Consider the following 19,889-nt stretch of genomic DNA (forward strand, 5'->3'; position numbering starts at 1 on the left):
GTTAAAAAAAAAAAAAATCTGGCATCTGATTATTATAGAAAAACAGACCGATACAGAGCGGAGGGGGGTAGTTCCAGCGACGCACGGTTCCCGGCATACACGTTATGTGAGAATGTCCCTGGAAGACAAGAGATCACATGATACAGCTCCTCCATCTTGTTATTTTTGGCACTTTTCTACCCGTGTGCAGGTGCAGCATGTTTTATTTGTGTGTCAGAGCTGTGGATAATCAATATCTCACCTGAAGCACATACCCCGGCTCACAGCTGAATGACACAACCTCGTTCACCATGTACCTGTCGCCGTTCTTGATGCCACTGGCCGGGATCACGGGCTCTGGGCAGGTCGTCAGTCCCACGGCTAAATGAGTCAGAGAAAGCATTAAGACATGTTCTTAATATAGATTCAGCATGTTACACCACAGCTCTCATAAAGGGGTAAAATTATAGTGTCAGGTATTCCTAATAATCTGAACGCATGTGCTCATTGTAATTTTATGCTGTCTTTTATCCACTCGATTTCAGCGAGTAAATTCGGGACTGTAATAGACTGTGCGAGACTGTTGCCATGGCGACGGCTGTGGTGTGGTTCATGAGACCGTGCTTTCTGCATTTCTCTTCTTGAGATATGCCACACGACGGGTGGCATAACGCTTCTGTGACAGTGGTGTGTGCTTTTTTCTGTGTTTTTGCAAAAATCACTCATAGAGTGTACATCTACATATACAAACAAAAAAGAGAAAAAGAGACCATTGCTTTTGCGACCTATGATGGTCACTACAACTCAACCAATAATAAATGAAGGGAAAAACACAGATCTGAAGAGAATCATACTGCATCGTGCACTGAGAGAGAGAGAGAGAGAGAGAGAGAGAGAGAGAGAGAGAGAGAGAGAGAGAGAGAGAGAGAGACAGAGAGAGAGAGAGAGGAGAGAGAGAGAGAGAGAGAGAGACAGAGAGAGAGAGAGAGAGAGTAATTTGGATGGATGGATGGATGGATGGATGGATGGACAAATAAATAAATATTTGTTAACTTTTCTCAAATGATATTTATTCTTTGGCTCAAACCATAAATTTTGAATATATATATGGTAAAACTTGAAAATAAGGTTCCATTTGTTAACTATATTTAATGCATTAAGTGACATTAACTTTTGTTTGATTTTAATAATGTATTAGTAAATGTAGGAATCGACATTAACTAAGATTAATCAATGATTTAGAAGTATTTTTCATTGTTAGTTTAGGTTAACTAATGTACTTAACTAATGTTAACAAATGGAACCTATTGTAAAGTGTTACCAGGATCACTTGAAAGACCAAAATAAAGACCAAATACCTATTAATAGCTTTTTTTTTTTCTTTTTAAACAAACCAAACCCAAAATACTGCTTAACGTAAAAATAATATTATTTTTCCTTGATATCAGCATAAACGAAAGATAGGTCAGTTATGATATGAAAGCAAAAATTTCACATTTTGTTTTCACAATTTGTTAATCAATGTTTAATTTAGTTTACTTACTATAAATTAACACAACTTTGAAAGACCTAAATCTTTATATGTTTATTGTAAAAATTAAATAAATAAATAAATAAACATTTTCACCAGAAAAATGAATAAACCCACAATAATTTTCCAGCTAGTATATGTTCTGCTCATTAACATTCTGGCGACAAGTGAAAATACTATTTAAATAAACAAATAAACAATAAATTTATTTATTTGTTTGTTTGTGGTGAGAGTTATTTGCTTTTAGCCAAACTGAACAACACAGGTTTAAACTGGAAACTATGATTTCTGATTGGATCAATATATAAATACATTGTAAATGAAACAGTCGCTTTACTGTTTTCATTGTAATGTAAGCAGAATCTCTCACATTTTTACTGTAGGGTCTCTTGGAGGATGTTCTATGAAACTGGGCAGGGAAAGGGCTTAGGTTCTGAGAGCTGAGCCAAAGATGACAGTTCAAAGCTGATGGCGATGCTGCAAAATGAAATGGTTTGCCAAGACCCTCATTTTCTCACCTCATTTCATCTTTATTCATAGCCCTCCAGTAAGTCAGAGATTGAGATTCAACATGATTCTCAAATTTTCAACAAAGTTAATGCTGCAACATATATTAAGCTGAGTGACATGTGATGGTCCTGAAAAGAAAAGGCAAAGTCCCTCTTAGTGTTGGAGGTTGTTTTTTTTTTTGGTGGGTTTTTTTTTTTTTTTTTTTTTTTTTTTTTAAGTCCCATTTCTAATTGATTTTTCTGGGTTAAAGTCATAAGGAACAACAATTATCTTACACAAACAAAGAAAAAAAAAAATAGTTTATATTATTTACATGGACTGAAAAAGGTGAAATTACCATACCAAGTTATTTAAAAAAAAAAAATACTTGTTTAGTTGTTGTTTGCAATTTAAAAAGCATCTTTATTTAACAAATTAAAGGAAACAATTTTGTTTAAGTAGTCTTGATACCAGAGTGCTGATGTGCAAAACACATGGCTAGCTTTAATAACTGCAGAAATTATTCAGGCTTTTGTCAATTTTTCTGGTGTTTTTCTTTTTCCTTTGTTTAGTACATTTACATTACATATACATTTAGTAATTTAGCAGACACTTTTATCCAAAGTGACTTACAAATGAGATAATAATAATAATAATTAATGGTATATTAAAAAATCTGAAAATTGTGTACATTTTAAAAAGACATTGAGATAAAAAAAATGAAGAATAATATTGAAATTTTCTTATAAATGAAATATGTATTAAAAAATAAACAAAAGCTTTAGTGAAAATTGCACTTTCATATTATAGATAAGTTGTTGTTTGTGGTAAAATTCAGTTGAAAAAAAAAAAAGAAAAAAAAAATAATAAAGATTATTATTATAATCCATTACATACCTTTCTATCAAAATAATCTAAACTACTGCAAATAAACTGTTATAATGTGGGAAATGTTGAAGGTGTCTGAATAAATGTAGGTTTGAATGTATATACAATAATACAACAAGAAGCATATATATATATATATATATGTGTGTGTGTGTGTGTGTGTGTGTGTGTGTGTGTATAAACTTATAAACTATATGAACACACACCCGGAGCAGTGGGCAGCCATTTATGCTGCAGCGCCCGGGGAGCAGTTGGGGGTTCGGTGCCTTGCTCAAGGGCACCTCAGTCGCACAACCTTAGGGTTAGGAGTTAAACTCTCTAACCACTAGGCCACGACTTCCCCCTTAATAAGCAACTAGTGAAAATTGGTCCCTATACTAAAGTGTAACTGTAATTTCTCTAATTTGTCTTATTCGTGACAATGTGGTTGAGTTGTTAACAGTGCAATCAGTCCACAGATTGGTTTCAAACATGAAATTTCCTGATATTATCAACAGACAAATATATCTCAATGGAGGCCCTGTTTCTTCTTACTTGACTTTCACCTGTTTTGTGCTGTTACACCAACAAACACATTTCACTACATGCTTTCAGAGCTCAGTGAGAATATTATGACCTTGAGGGATAAAAAAAGGATTTTACATCTGCTGGTGTCGCTGTTGGACAGTGTTACTTAAAATGACTCATTTACACATTGTTTGATGCATATTTCTTTTTCCTAATTTCTGTACAGTTATTTTCTCATCCACTTTTTTTTTTTTTTTTGGAAGATGCGCTTGACAGCTTTTCCTCTGCAGAGAAAATGCCCCTGATTAATCCGCTGGAACACATACAGTAAAAAAAAGATGGAGCACAAGAAGGGAAAGAGCGATAAAATGAGTCATAGAAAGAAAAAGAAGAGGGGAGCTTATCTAAACTCAGCCCAGGGTCAAAATGCCCCAAACTCACAGAACTCCACATCGCACTTATCTGTGTTTACTAAGCAGAGCGATGCAGATAAGTGATTCACGAGGCTGCTTCCACTGTATCAGAGCGCTTACAGTGCTTAATGCTGTTGATGGAGTTTAATTAGTTTGGTTTTGCAAAGTCAACATACTGTTATTTAAACCTTTTATGGGACTAACATGTTTAAATGTAACTTCTAGTGCATTCAGATGATCACATTTTCCATCTAACTATCTACGTGACTTGTTACATGCAACATTTCTGCAGGCAGTGCTCCCTCACCAACCCTTTCACAGACGAGAGAAAGGATGGAAAATGGATAAATTGGGCTGTCCCACTGAGAACACTGCCCTCGCAAATGGACAAATGGGACAGAAAGTGAATTGGTATGTGGTTTATATGAGGCTTGGTCTGAGCACACTAAAGGTCACAGTCTGAAAGGCTTGCAAATACAGGCACACACACACACAAGCTCAAACTTAATGTTAGTAGAGAAATACTGGCACTACTGGAGCTCAGGGTTAATTCAGATCAAGTCTGAAGGGACATTCACATTGAGAAATCTCATTGGCTTTTTAAAATTTGATTGATTTATTGATTCCCTCCCAGCTAATAGCGAAAAATGCTGAGTGCTAACCTCATGTTATCAAACTAAATATTAAAGGTGTGGTTTTTGCCTTTTCTTTTCTTTTTTTTTTTTGACCCTTGATTTAATACTAATTAATTCATATAAATAAATCAGTTTGCAAGAATGGCTCAGAAAATATAAATAATATGCTTGCATTTGTGGGTGTTCAAATAGTAAATATAACAGCTAACAGATGCATAATAGATAGATGAACTTTTTCAGTTATATTTTAGTTCTGAATTTTAAATTGTAAACGTAATTCTTCATAGCCCTCCATACAAAAGTAATAACCGTCATCTGCAAAATCCATTTAATACTTACGTGTATTATCTGAGAACAGAAAAGTGTCTAAGCTGTCATTATACTGACGTTTAAAAACCCCACTCCTGCTGTTTGGTTAACAACAAAAATATTGGAATAAAAACTTTAATCATGACAGAAGATTTAGTATTTGCACATGTGCTATCTTACTATTTGAATTAGACTTTATTTTTCTGTGTTTTTGTCATGTTCATTAGTCAACAGGGTCATTCATTTCAGTTCATGTTCAAACTCTTTGCTACCTAGAAAGCCACAGTAGATGACACTAAACAAAAAATGTACGATTGAAAATATACTTATAACTTCTTTTTTTAAGATTTTTATGAACCATGTGAGGTTGAACTGGATCCCCATTGTTTTCCAATTTTCTTCGTGCTGGTATCACCAAACACAGACTCCGCGGCCGAGCAAATAATGAGAACTGGGGTGCGCCGTCTTCTGCCTTTACCTGGCAGCAGAGCGGTGAAAGGGGGGAAAATACAGCTCAGTGTGTGTACTTGTGTGTTCGTGTCCCCACCGTGTGTGTGCTTGCTGGTGAAATGTAGCGGCGAGTCTTGCTCTGGACTGTTACCAAGGGCAGAGGGTTCAGGTTAATGAAAGCACCATAGTGACATGTTCTATACTCACTTTTGTACTCAAGGTGAAATCCAGCCGCAACGACACTGATATCTGTATGGAAGTGCAGGTAAAGCTGGTTGGAGGTGCTGTTCAACAAGGCTGGAGCTGTTGTACCTGGAAGATAACACCAGAAAGGGGCATGAGCAGGAAAAGGGCTGGTATTATCACACACACGGACAGTGTGTTCTCATTCCAGCGATCACACACACACACAGAGTAGCTAAATGATGAGTGTGTGCACACATGCAGGAACAAAAGGGCAAAGGGAGATAAGCAGCTGTTAATCACGGCAGGGCGTATCGTTCCTGTGAAAGACATCGCCCGTTTTGGACATCAGCCAAATGAAACGGAGTCAAGTAAAAAGGGATGGCAAAAAGGAAATGTTTGACAGGCGTTAGTCATTGAAGTGTGTCGCTATCCTTCTGAGCTCTCAGGGGGGAACTTTCATCACAGCTCAGGGGGGAGAGTCACTTATCATCAGACTAAAAAGCAAAACAGCTACTGCCACTCTGGATTCAAAGCAGATGATTTCCTTCTGCTTATACATATATGGACAGAACTAATATAGAGCATGTCATATTTAATACATGCAGAAAATGTCATGAACACTATATAACATCCTTAAAGTCAACATGAAACAGTGCTGCAGTGCGGTTTCCATAATGCGACAGATTTTCCAGAGAAAAACGGGTGAGAAAAACTGTTGGCCGGGACTTGGTTTTATCCATGGAATTGGTTGGATTGTGAAATATGGCCATTATGTATTAGAATAGAGTCAGGCAATTGGAGGGGCAGATCAAGGAGTGAACTGATAAATTGTTTACTGTAAAAAAAAAAAAAAAAAAGAAAAAAAAATGAATAAAATAAGAAAAAAAAAGAAAAAAAAAAGATTTTGTGGAAACTATGAAGAAACACCAATTAACAGGTTATTTTTTTTGTTTTATACAGTTAATATTACTTTAATATGTCACATATTTTCTATAATCTTTTTTTTATTATTATTTTTAAAAATGTTTCTTTGCACCAAAATACTTGTAATTAACTATTTTCTACCTCAACATACAGAATTCAACAGGCTGTATCATTAAGAAATTCCTGCCAAGTTGCTGAACACTGAACAGGCACTGATACATAAATGTAGGTGGACAGGTGTTAAAGAAATGTTCTGGGTTCAATACAAGTTTTGCTCCACTGACATGTGGCCTGATATCACTTACCACACAAATAATACTGAGGCGACCCTCAGTTTGAAAAAAAAAAAAATAATAATAATAATGATAATAGTAATAATAATAATAATAATAATAATAATAATAATAATAATAAAATCACACCAAAAATACAGTGCATGTTTATGATGCAAAATACTGCACCAGGTTAAATTTTAAAATACATTCTGTTTGGAAAGAATTGCAACAAGGCCGGCAGTGGAAATAGATAGTGAGCAGTTCCTGTGTTTAGTGTTGTCTGATAAATGGCATGCAATACAAACATCTGGATGGTACTGATTAAGTAAGTTAAGCTATTTGTCAGAGAGTATATTTGCATTTTACTTCAGCCTATCTGCCATTTCCCATTAACACATTTACATTAACCAACAATGAGCAAAACATTTGTTACATTATTTAAAATAATCTATGCTAATATGAATTAATAAAATACAAATGTTTTTGATTTACATGTTGAAATTAACAATAACTAAGATTAATAACTCTTTTGTATTTTTCATTGCTAGTTCATGTTAATTAATGTAATTAGCTAATGTTAACAAATGAAACTTTATTGCAAAGTGTTACCGTCTCACTTAGGGCAACATCACAGGCTGCATGTGTAAACCAATGCATTTGAAGAATGCGATTTATAATGTTAAAAACTGAACAACTGCATCTCACAACACTACGGTAATACATGAAGTTGAGCTCTGGCACAAAAATGAACATTTCCGCAATGCATCACATCAGAATCCAACATCTCAGGTTCCTGAAGGCTTCCCAGCTTCTTTTCTCCTTTGAGCTTATTTGCTTTTACCCATATTCTTTGTATCTCTCTGTGGGAATGAAGGTACAATTCAAATATTGTGCAGAAGTAAATAGGGTTGGAGTAAACAAGATTGTAAAAAGAATCAACAAATACTGTTTATAGTATTCAGTGCCTTAGTACGCCGCCGCATAGCGACTCAGGATGAATGCTTAAATACACCCACATAGCCATGGCATGTGCTTAGAGAACTGTTTAGTTTGAGAAGAAAGATTTCTTTCAAACTCACATCTGTAGCATTTATTCATACATGGCTTGTTTATATCTTTACACAAACACCCAAAATGGTGTCATGCAGTTGCCAGGAAATGGTTCCCCGGCATCTTTTGCATTTAAAACATCCTGCCATTCTCACTGCTAATACTCCAGTCGATCCAAGTCCAAGTACATTAGACTGATGACCGAAGCCTGAAAAATGCTCCTTTGCGCTTGAATGATTTGACTAATAATTTTTGGATGAAGTTTGACAGCTTCGTAGAGCTCATCCAGTGTCCAGCTATTCAGCAGTCTATCATCTCTATTAGGAACAAGGCAATCTAGAGAGGATCTAAAAACGCTCAGACAAGACTCGGATGAGCTTAAATGGACTTTGCCAGACAGAATATGTTACACTTACAGTACTGAATCACATTGGATGCCAAATAGGACAAGGAGTGATGCATCCTCACAGATTACGGGGGGATTTGAGAAGAAGGATTCTTTGTGAAATACATGCCCACGATTGGATTGAACCACTACAGACCGATATTCCTTCTAAGCTGAGCACTGATGTTGCTCCCGTACTGATTGGGAGAAAAAAATATATAAAAAATGACAAGCAGAAGGTAGACTCAAAAATGTGTGGGGTAAAAGCGAGATGAACAGGCAGCATTTGAACTGGAGTCCAACCACATGTCCATTCATTTTCAATATGCAGCTGAAGCTGTGGGAGATATGCTTGGGATAATATAAAATCAGTGGTGTTATGTAACAAAGTAATAATACTTTGTTATTGTTTTTAAGTATTTTTTGGGAGTATCTGTACTTTACTTGAGTTTTTATATATCAGTCAACTTTTACTTTTACTCCACTACATTTCCTAATTAAAATGTATACTTTTACTCCGATACATTTCCGAAGCATATTCGTTACTTACTACAAAACAGTCAGAAGTCAGAAGAACACAGACTGCAGGAAAGCTGGTTTGACAAATCAGTGGTCTGGCGTCTGCAAGTTATGCTCATGCTCATGTGCAAACAAGTTTGCGCACAACCGTGGATGATTCATTTTCCACTCAAGTCGAGTCTGGGGTGTGCGATACAGCATCGTCTGTGATAATATGGTAAGTGTTGTTGCAATGATCGGACATTATCAAGTAGGCTATATCACCAGATCACACACAGAGTGCATGCATGTTGATTTATTAATCTATTAAAACTCAAAATTCAAGGCATTCTAAATTGTAGACGGCAAAAATGCTTCTGTATGCTTTTTATATTTATAGAATTTAAAATAGTTAACTTAATCTACATCACACAAAGAGTAACGTTTTTCTGCAGATATCAGCATGAACACATTAAATAATCATTTTATACAAGTTCAGTAAAGCAATAAGTGACTTACATTTTAGACATAATACTGCTTGTTTTTGCTCAATTTTGCTAACAAAACTAGTTCCAAACAAAGATCACAGCACTGTTTTTCATTTCTGAGCAATGGACGGTGTTTACTTATTGAATGAATCAGCTTTTTGATCAAATCGGTTAAATAAATTATTTAGTGAATCACTCATTAAAGGGGTCATATGATGCGATTTAAATTTTTCCTTTTTCTTTGGAGTGTTATAAGCTCTTGGTGCATAAAGAAGATCTGTAAAGTTGCAAAGACTAAAGTATCAAATCCAAAGAGATATTCTTTATAAAAGTTAGGAGTCAAACACACCCCCGTAAAACGGCTCGTTCTGACACGGCCCCACATCTCTACGTCACTATGTGGGAAGATTTGCATAATGCCGCTCAAATGTTCACGCAAAGAAAGAAGGCATACCTTTTATTCTCGCTGTGCGTTTCATTGTGAAAGCGAAACTACTTTGTTTGGCCTTCCAAAAGAGGACATTATCTGCTTTGTCATGAATGGAGCTGATCTGTGCTGGTTGCTGAGGAAATACATCAACTTTGCACTGTGGATCGCCGGATTGGGTTTCACCGTGGATGAAGCTGAGTCCAGCCTGGGGTCATCAGATGTGGTTGCAGCAAGCCCAACCAATGCTCCTTCATAGAATCCGCCCGGCCACGCCATTCTCAAGCCTGCCCACCTCTGCTCCACTCACTCTAGGCCTCCGGACTTTGCTCACTCAAGGCCGCGGTGTGTGACGCTGTTTCACTGAGAAAGCGAAACTACTTTGTTTGGCCTTCCAAAAGAGGACACGACTAGAAATCATGTTTATATCATGGGTTTTAATGTTTATGTCTCGTTGCTCCAGCCGGACAGGGCATCACAATATGTTAAGGGGCGTAACATTTCCGACACACGCTTGAGGTATTCAGCCAATCACAACGCTCTGGATAGCTGGCCAATCACAGCAAACCTTGCTTTTCAGAGCGATGAGCTTTGTAAAAATAGACGCCTTTCAGAAGGCGGGTCATAGAGGAGAAACAATAATGTACGGTATGTGGAAAATATATTTTATATTTTTTGAACTTTAACCACATTAACTCATTTCAATACACCAAACACACAAAATGTTATTTTTAGCAGTATCATATGACCCCTTTAACACAGTCGAATGCTTTGTTTCTGAATGAATCAGTCATTTGAATGAATCGGTTGAATCTCAATGACCCACTCATTAACAGTCACTTGCTGTCATCTACTGGTGGTTTTAATTTCACATTTCAACTATTTTTTTCATGTTTTAAATTATTTTAAATATCAGTTTTCAATGTTTTATGTTAAAAACAAAACATTAGGCATATTTATGCACCTGTAACTGCAGTTTAAATGAATCCAAGTCCCCTCTGGGATACATAAACTGTAAAACTACATCTAAATGCTATTTCAGATGCAGATTCCAGAAATGTTTTCTTATGTTGAAATGAAAGACACTATAAGTGCCGGATGAAGTGCTTCTTAAGCCCTGGACACACCAAGCCGACGATAGGCTGTTTGTCATCGTCGGGCCGACGGCAAGCGACGGTTGGGCTAATTTCTTTGGTGTGTTCCACTCGTCGACTCTCCTCGGGCTCCAATCAGCGGCAGTTTGCCTGATTCAACATGTTGAATCGGCGTCGGGGCCATCGGCTAGAGTAAGAGCTCTGATTGTGTGTTCAGTTTAGCGAACAAGTCAATGCTGAGAATTAAAGCAAAAGTGACGAAAACAGACATGTGAATCAAGGCGGTACAGACAGAAAGCTGTTTAAATGTTATGTGATCTTTCCCAATCGCAAATCCAATCCTAATACGCAAATGTTTTCAGAACAACATGAGCTGCTTAAAATGATTAAAGTTATCAATGTTACTGATATTCAAAATGGTAAGCAAGTGCTCATCTCATATATCTTTGTTTCGGTTTCTCATTTTGAATGAAGAATATATACTATTATTACACGGCTCTGTGGAATACTTGATTCTGATCGCGACATTCCGAGGTATGTTATCCCTGGATAATGACCTGTAAAAGCTAATAACACAGGCTCATCAGGGTAACAGCAGTCGGAGCTGTACTCTTACTTGAACTATTTTTTTCATGGTGGAAGCTTTGCGTTTGTTTAGCTAATAAAATATAAAAAAATGATTCAAAATGGTTTAATTATGTCATCCTGGTATCACGGACTGGCTCGCAGCTGCTGCCATTTTGCTACCATTCTTTTGTACGCTTTAATGGATTATAAGAGAACTAACAAACTGGTAAGGTTTTAAAACATTTTCGTCTTAATTATTTTATTGCCTTAATTATTTGTTGTGCAAATAATGTTGTGCAATATGTGGTTTGCCTGCACTATTTCCCTTAAATGTCCGTTTACTTTGAATTTGCCACTTGCTCGCAAAAATATTTAACTCAAATCAATATATATATATATATATATATATATATATATATATTGATTTGAGTTGAAATATTTGAAATATGCCTCTATATATTGTTCTTTTCCATTTTGGACTAACTTTCAACTTCAGTACATTTAAGTACTTTTTACTTTCAATACTTCAGAACATTTAAGATTAAAAAATACTTTTTGCACTTAAGTACAATAGATATTACATACTTTAAGACTTTTACTGAAGTAATAAAAGTCTAAATGGTGACTTCAACTTCTACCAAAGTATCATTTTCTAGTAAAATATCTGTACTTTTACTTGAGTATGGCTTTTCAGGTACTTTATACACCACTGTATAAAATATTTATCAATGCAATCATATTACATATATTAATAATTATGCTACATTTGCACCTTCATTTTTGTAAAATAAAAAGCCTCTTTTGGGAAAATAGTGATTATAGTCTGATCTCGAGCATTTTTCCTCTTCAGAATCATAATGTGCAGTCAGAATTAGGTAAACAATGACAGTGATATCTTTTAAAGACACACAAAAAATGCATGTGGTTGTAATTAAATTGGTATTTGTTGAGCCGCAATTAATCTTGAATGATGAAAAGTGTGGGGAGACAGAAACACAAAACATATCTGACAGTTTAATTAAGGGTATTATCCTAATGGATTTGTGACTAGAGGAAGAATGAAACGACCGACTGTGATGGGCGAGTGTGCGGGGGATATAAAAGGCGAACACGCAGGCGACAGGAGAGCGAAGAGTGCATTTTAATGGGCAGCCAAACACCATGCCTAATGACACTGGTTCCTGATTCCCTGCCATGTCTTACCAATGCTCACAAATGACTCCGGGCTTCTATAATTTGGACCATTGAGATCTAAATGAGGGGAAATTACCGTTTTATCATCAAATTCAATCATAGACTGGCGTCAGGTACCTCGAGAGACCGGGTGAAGATTTAGCATTTAAAGAGCTTCTCGGCTTTTGAGAATATGGCTTGGGGAAGGTGAGGAGTGCTAGACAGTGTGAAGTGCCAATGAACACATGCCTTAGAGCAGACAGAGCTCCCTGGCTGGGTGACCTTTCACCAGCATGCTAGTGTGGCACAGAGGCGGAGTTCATTACAGCTGTGTTGAAAGTGTAGCTAGAGGCCTGGCAAAGATTCTGTCTACTGGGAGAGTCCCCAAAAGGTTAAGCCTCCTCTCTCAAAGGAAGATCTTGCCCTCTCTTCCTAATCCTGCTGTGCGACATTTTTTTATGTATTTTTATTTTTGAATATCTTGATCTAGTCTGTTTTTGATTCTCATTATATACTTTGTATATTTGAATTTATAGTTTTTACAACTGTTTGGGTAGTTGGTTCATAATCTGCATTTTTGGGCTATAGTGATTTTTTTTTTTTTTTTTTTATCAATATCATAGGGAAATCTTTAGGTCATGTAACTGGACTAGTTCTTTTTTTTCTTTTTTTTCTTTTTTTTTTGTCACCATCCTTTTATTCTTAAAATGTGAATTTTAAATAATCAAACAAACAAACAAAGAAAAGAAAAGCTAAACTACACATTAAAACGCAAGAGGAAAGGATGGCATTCATAATACTCATTACATTTAATCTTTCAATTTGAAACATTCAGCTTTTTGGTCCAGAACATTGTGATAATGAATTGGGATGAAATAAATGTGGCTGGTGTTTTTCCAACTGGAACCCAAAAGGCTGTAAGAATTGATACTGTTAATCAACCAAATGTAAAATGAGGGCATTCATCTGTTATGTAAGGGATGGCACATGGACAGCCTTCCAGGACTGGAGCTAATTTCAGCACTTCCAAGATTCCAGGGGCATAAAACCAGTGGCGGGGTTTGGCTCTCAGTTTTAATGCAATATGAAACTGTAATGAGCTATAAAGAACTACATGATATGCAAATAAGCTTTAGGAGAACTTCTGTAAATCAGATGCCGAATCACTCCAACAGACTATTATTGAAATAAGCAATTAAAAGGGGATTAATAAAGACAATACGAACCTGAAAAGCTCCCGAGCTTTGGAGCTGTCATATCGCCACCGTCATAGATTTCTAACGAGTCCCAGTTATGCTCAGTGGCAAAGCTCATGACTTGGATCTGCCAAGAAAATGGGGATACACATTATGAAATCACAAAATTCTGCACAAGTAAAATTAACTCATGTAATGGCCACAATTTTGCAGTACTGCTTATAAGGTAGCCAAGGTTTCTTTAATCAAAAACACAACGATATGTAAATTACTTTATAGGTGGAGAGGTGTTGAAATTTAAATGGTGTCAATGTCTGCTCATGGATATGTTAACGTGATTACTATTTTAGATTATTATTATTATTATTATTATTATTATTATTATTATTATTTTTTTTTTTTTTTTTTTTTTTTTTTTTTTTTTTTTTTTTGATAGTTGACTGATTGGGGAAGTCGTGGTCTAGTGGTTAGAGAGTTTGACTCCTAACCCTAAGGTTGTGAGTTCGAGTCTCGGGCCATCAATATCATGACTGAGGTGCCCTTGAGCAAGGCACCGAACCCCCAACTGCTCCCTGGGGGCCGCAGCATAAATGGGTGCCCACTGCTCCGGGTGTGTGTTCACGGTGTGTGTGTGTTCACTGCTGTGTGTGTGCACTTTGGATGGGTTAAATGCAGAACACGAATTCTGAGTATGGGTCACCGTACTTGGCTGTTTGTCATGTCGCTTTCACTAGTCTGCTTGAACTGTGGAGATTATTTGAAGAAAAAATGTCAATCTTTCTATAGTACCAGTAATTTAGAGCACCACTTGAAACGCCGAAATGGGAGTTTCTATGACTGTACGAAGCATATAAATATGAGGTATGGGTTTGGGTGTCTTTTGTCGATCATCTAACATTCTGACATTGTATTGTTTCGAACTGCACACATTTGGTACCACATTTTGCTGCATTTTTATTACATTGCTTCAGGTACATATTGTGGCAGCTCAAAATTCAAATGTCTGGGGAATGTCACTAAAAAGTTAATGCTCTATTGTGTTAGAAATACAGCCTACACCAAACCCAACCCTAAACCTACATGACAGTATTAACAAATGCAAAAATAATGTTGTTTTGCCGAGCTGTAGTTTCATGGGATTCGTACCAGAGCTCATGTGAGCTACCGAGCAAACTGTGTTAGAAAATCCACATGTATGAAGCTGTATATGTGAAAGTTATGTTCAAAAGTATCCATTTTCAAATCTTGCAGCATGATACAATTGTTTTTAAGTGATAACATAATATTCTGCAAGTAATTGTGCCAAGATTAGGCTTTCTTAATTTAAACTCTAAATCATGTAAATCATTCTTGGTCTGAAAAGAAATAAAAGTTAGAGCCTCTAGTGTTAATTCCAACTGGAAACTGCAGCAATTCGTACGTATAGGTACGTGCTTTTGCAGAAATGTAGGTAGAGGCATGTATTTCCAATGAGCCAGTGGAGCAACAATGCGTACAATGCCACAATCAAAATTTTTCTGATTTATCTTGACTTTCATTTATGGGCATGCTCTACATTTGGCATCTCTTTTGGATATTTTACATAAAACAAACAGTACTTTGAACAGAATAAAGCAGATTATACAATGCTAAATTTAACCTGTGTAATTCACTCCCTTGCTGCGTGCAAAGGAATCTTTTCCATCTTATCATTTCAGCAGGTGTAGCTTTACTGCATTTGATGAGTTCACACGTGGCTCTTTTGTACTTGCCTGGATACCAGCTCCTTCGGTAACAATGATTTTCCACACACAGTTCAGGCTGTTCCCATAAGGCTCCGGGAACCCGGGGGAGAGGATGGTACCTCTCCTTTCTGTCAGATTCCCGCTGCATGGGACTGTGGAGCAAAACAGAGGCAAAATGAGCTCATGCTGAGGATGGAACAGCACAAGTGCATGAACTGAGTCCTGTGAGAAAGGCAGCAGACTCTTTTGACACAAGATGCGATTACGCCCGAGGTAACATGAACCAAAGCCATCATCACCCTGCTAAAAACATACATTCTCTGCATGAGAAATATCTTTCTGGGAACACTTTATATTTCCCAAGAAACAATCTTATTTTGCTGCCTTTGTAAAGCCTTATAGCTGTAAAAGCTGAACAAATTATTCAAAAGTCAACATGATCAACAATCAAAGTTGACCTTTATTTTAATGCATGTTCCTGGCCTTACTTTGAATAATTCATAGGTGCATGTTATTACATACACACACATAGGTTTCCCACAGACATAGTATCCCTACTCCTGAACATACCACCCCGCATTTTCAGGGGCTTGAATGTAATTGGACAAATAAATATAATCATAAATAAAAAGTTAATTTGACTGAATCTGGGCAGACAGTATATCCCTGTACACTTCAGAATTCTTCCGGCTGCTTCTGTCTTCTGTCACGTCATCAATAAACACCAGTAACCCAGTGTCACTGGAAGCCATGCATGCTCATGCCATCACACTGCTCCACCATGTTTCACAGTTGATGTTGTATGCTTTGAATCATGAGTTGTTCAAAGCCTTCTCCTTACTTTTTTCTTCCCGTCATTCTGGTACAGGTTGATCTTAATTTTAGCCATCCAAAGAATGCTTTTCCAGAAGTGGTCTGCTCAGGTCTAATCTAGACCAGTCTAATCAGGCCTTGTTTGCACCTTGCGGTGAACCCTCTGGATTTGCTCTTGAGAAGTCTTCTTTTGATTGTAGACTTTGATGGAGACACACCTACCTCCTGGAGAGTGTTCTTCTCTTGTCTGGATGTTTTGAAAAGGTTGTTCTTTACCATGGAGAGGATTCTCTGATCATCCACCACTGTTGTCCACCACTATTGCTGAGCTCACCAGTGCCATTCATTTTCTCAGAATGTACCAAACTGTTGATTTGGCCACCCCTAATGTTCCTGCTATCTCTCTGATGGATCTGTTTTGTTTTTGAAGACTAACAATTGTCTGTTTCACTTGTATGAAGAGATCCTTTGACTGCATGATGTGGGTTCACAGCAACAGCTTACAAATACAATGGCACACTTAGAATCAACTCCAGAACTTTTATCTGCTTAACTGATGTAGAAGTAACAAAGGAATAGCCCACATCTATCCATGAAATAGCTTTTGAGTCAACTGTCCAATTACTTATGGTCCCTTTAAAAGGTTCCTTAACCTTTCTGCCAATTGTGATGAAAATAACCTCAAATTAGAGCTCAGAGTGTTCACTTTAAGCCCATATTCATTATATAACCCTAATTTGAATAGGTTTTGATCAACAGCTAAAATAAAAAAAAAATGTGTCTGTGTCCAAATATATGGACCTAACTGTATATATACAGTATACAATGATAAAAATGGTATCCGATACTGGTATACTATCCACACACACACACACACACACACACACACACACACACACACACACACACACACACACACACACACACACACACACACACACACACACACACACACACAATCCCCAGCCTGATTTCTGAACCTCACACTTTGAAGAAGTAGAAATATGAGAGGTTCTGTTCAAGGCATTTCACTTCATACTTAAAAATGTAAGGAACCACAAAATTGGATTTGCTGAAGCTCTGTGAAATCAAAACTGACCTTTTAATGCACATTCCTGGAGTGATTCCTTTTCAGATGACATTAATTCCCATTTTTAACCACTCCTCTCCAACTACCTGACACATTATGTTATGTGTTTTTCTCAATGAATATCTTGTTTCACTTTGAATGAAATTAATATACCAGATTACACATTATAGAAGCAAAATGGGTAGGGCAAACTATTTCATGTCACCCGGTATGTCATGTAAATGAATTCCTTTCTATTAACGGGCATTTCAAAATTGCAATTAATCTATTTAATTAAAGAAGATTTTTTTCCAACATCTGATTTTTGTGGAGGTTTCTTAAAAGCATGAAGGGAACATTTTTTTTTTTTCTGCAGCTCCAGAGCAATTACTTACATTACATTTTTTGGCTTCAACTCTGGTATTATTGCCTGACCTCCTTGTTTAGAGAAAATTGGTTCCAAATGGTGTTTCATGTTGACTTTAATTCATAAATGAATGAGATGAATGAGGAACAACTTTTATGTTGCGATTAAAAAAGCTAAATATATTAATTTCTATTAATATGTAATAGATATCTACCTTTCAGTTTGTAATTCCTGCAATTTGAAAGCTGAGTGAGATGCGGACGTGCCATGGGAGTGATAAAATTGTGACAGCACTATAGAATACGGCGACAGCTAAATGCTCAGTATTAAAGCTTGGAGGTTACGGCTTTGAACTGAAGGCTGTGGCCCAGAGGCCCTTGGATTCAGCTTCTCAGCCCCTTGAGGATGGCAATATAGAAGGAAATATTAACTAGAGGCCTGACATTTTAAATCCTCATAGAGGCCATCACCATTTCATCCTCCAGCAGGAGTCTTAACCCTTATTAGTTACCTCAAGGTTAGTAGAGACCATGAGAAACTCGCACATATACATTCTCTAAGGACTCGAGAAAATGCAGGGCTATAAATCAACATATGAATGATGGTACCTGTTAGCAAGCATATAAAAGTCAAATGGAATTTATACTGTCTGTGTTGCTCCATTTCTAACGCTCAGTCACACTGAATTGTTTAGTCCTGAATAAAACATGACTAGTGTGTGTTTTTCTTGGATAAATCCAGGCTAGCTTACCTATACAATTTGGGATGGTGTCATTCCACTGCGCCAGAGCGTTAGGAACCGCATGACACTTGATGGCTTTGGATCCCTGGAGAAGGTATCCAGGGTTGCACTCGAAACGAACAATGGAGCCAGCTGAGAATTCGGACCCGATCCGCCTGCCGTATCTGGGCTCTGGGATGGAGCTACACTGTGTATCACTGGTGCGTGGAACAGCTAGTGGACAGGAAACAGATCTCTAATCAAAATGGTGCAGATGGAGGCTGGGAAACACACCGGCTCTGTTTCAAAACCCAGACCTCCCTTTACATTGTTACAAAACAAATCAAACAGATGCTGTTCTTTTGAACTTTCTCTTCAGCAAAGAAACCTGAAAAACAAGTAACATGGTTTTCATAAAAATAATGCTAACATTTTACAAGGTTCCATTTTTTAACATTACTTAATTGCGTTAGTTCATGTGAGTTGAAACAATGAAAACTTCATAGTTAATATTCATTTCAACATTCATTAATACGTTTTTAAAACTCAGCTGTATTTTTATTAACTAATGTTAACTAAGATTACTACTAACTAATGAATTTAACTGAATAAATTTAAAGAGAGGTAACACTTTAGTTTAGGCACCAATTCTCACTGTTAACTAGTCACTTATTAGTATGCATATTACTAGCATATCAGCTGTTTATTAGTACTTATAAAGCACATATTAATACCTTATGGTGTTATCTGTATGCACCAAGGGTCTGAGGGTAACACAATTTCAATTCTCTGTATGTATGTACTGTACATGTGGAAGAATTGACAATAAAGCAGACTTGACTTGACTTGACTTATTCTGCATAACCAAATTTAACACTCCTTAATCTACCCCATACATAAACTTAACAACTACATTACTAACTATTAATAATTAGCAAATTAGGAGTTTACGGAGGCAAAATTCATAATTAATAGTTAGGTAATAATGAGAATTGGTCCACAAACTAAAGCATGACCAGAAGATAGATAAACAAATAATTCATGCTCCAAACACACCACTCACAGAAGTCTCGACTTGAATAATCAAATACCATTTTCCATTACCATGTTGCTAAAATAATGTCCATTTCTACTTTTGATAATGTAAAAACAAAAAGACTTTTTTAACTGAACTTTTCAATTTTTCATATATTGAAAGCAACAGTGTTGTCTTTATTATGGCACCAATGTAGCTTTTGAAACACAGATAACATTCCACATTTGTAACCTGTTGTATGGTTACCAGTGCAGCGGTGTACACTGTAACTACTTTAGCACTCTTTTTATAGAAAACCCACATGTATATTTATCTAGCACATTTGTATGAGCATCGTCATGACCCTAGCACAGAGAACTTTGCTGGTTTTGCTGTTTTTGCTTTGTGAACATTGTAGCAACTTGGTTCTTTTTTTCCTGTTTGTGCCTTAACTTTCATCTGACGGCTGTGAATATATAGGAAGAGGCTGGTGGGACCATCCACCATCACCTGGATGCCTCCATGAGCCAAATGAACTGTCCTAACTGTCAGAGAACATTTCTCATACACCCGCTGTTCTCTCTGCGCCCATTGCTGTATACTATAAAACGTCAAGGAGAGATATAAAGAGACATAGCAGGCTTGCCGCGGTCTGCGCTGTGTGTGTGTGCGTACGCTGATGTGGCCATGAAAGATTCCTATTGTATCTTTTTATA

The 19,889-nt window shown here is 36.7% G+C and overlaps 1 protein-coding gene across 6 annotated transcripts in view; it reads right to left on the reverse strand.

Moving 5' to 3' along the window:
• The window catches only part of LOC109072910 (CUB and sushi domain-containing protein 1-like), a 492,278-nt gene that overhangs the window by 54,052 nt on the left and 418,337 nt on the right, over nucleotides 1-19,889 (reverse strand). For all 6 annotated transcript variants that reach the window (XM_042736246.1, XM_042736245.1, XM_042736243.1 and 3 more), the window contains 6 exons: nucleotides 18,189-18,392; nucleotides 15,216-15,340; nucleotides 13,495-13,591; nucleotides 5,409-5,513; nucleotides 242-360; nucleotides 49-118 (listed from right to left, as the gene is read on the reverse strand). In XM_042736246.1, coding sequence (XP_042592180.1) covers nucleotides 49-118; nucleotides 242-360; nucleotides 5,409-5,513; nucleotides 13,495-13,591; nucleotides 15,216-15,340; nucleotides 18,189-18,392 — 720 coding nt within the window. The remainder of the gene's footprint in view (nucleotides 1-48; nucleotides 119-241; nucleotides 361-5,408; nucleotides 5,514-13,494; nucleotides 13,592-15,215; nucleotides 15,341-18,188; nucleotides 18,393-19,889) is intronic.

Source organism: Cyprinus carpio, chromosome B13, assembly GCF_018340385.1.
Source record: "Cyprinus carpio isolate SPL01 chromosome B13, ASM1834038v1, whole genome shotgun sequence".
Classification (NCBI taxonomy): domain Eukaryota; kingdom Metazoa; phylum Chordata; class Actinopteri; order Cypriniformes; family Cyprinidae; genus Cyprinus; species Cyprinus carpio.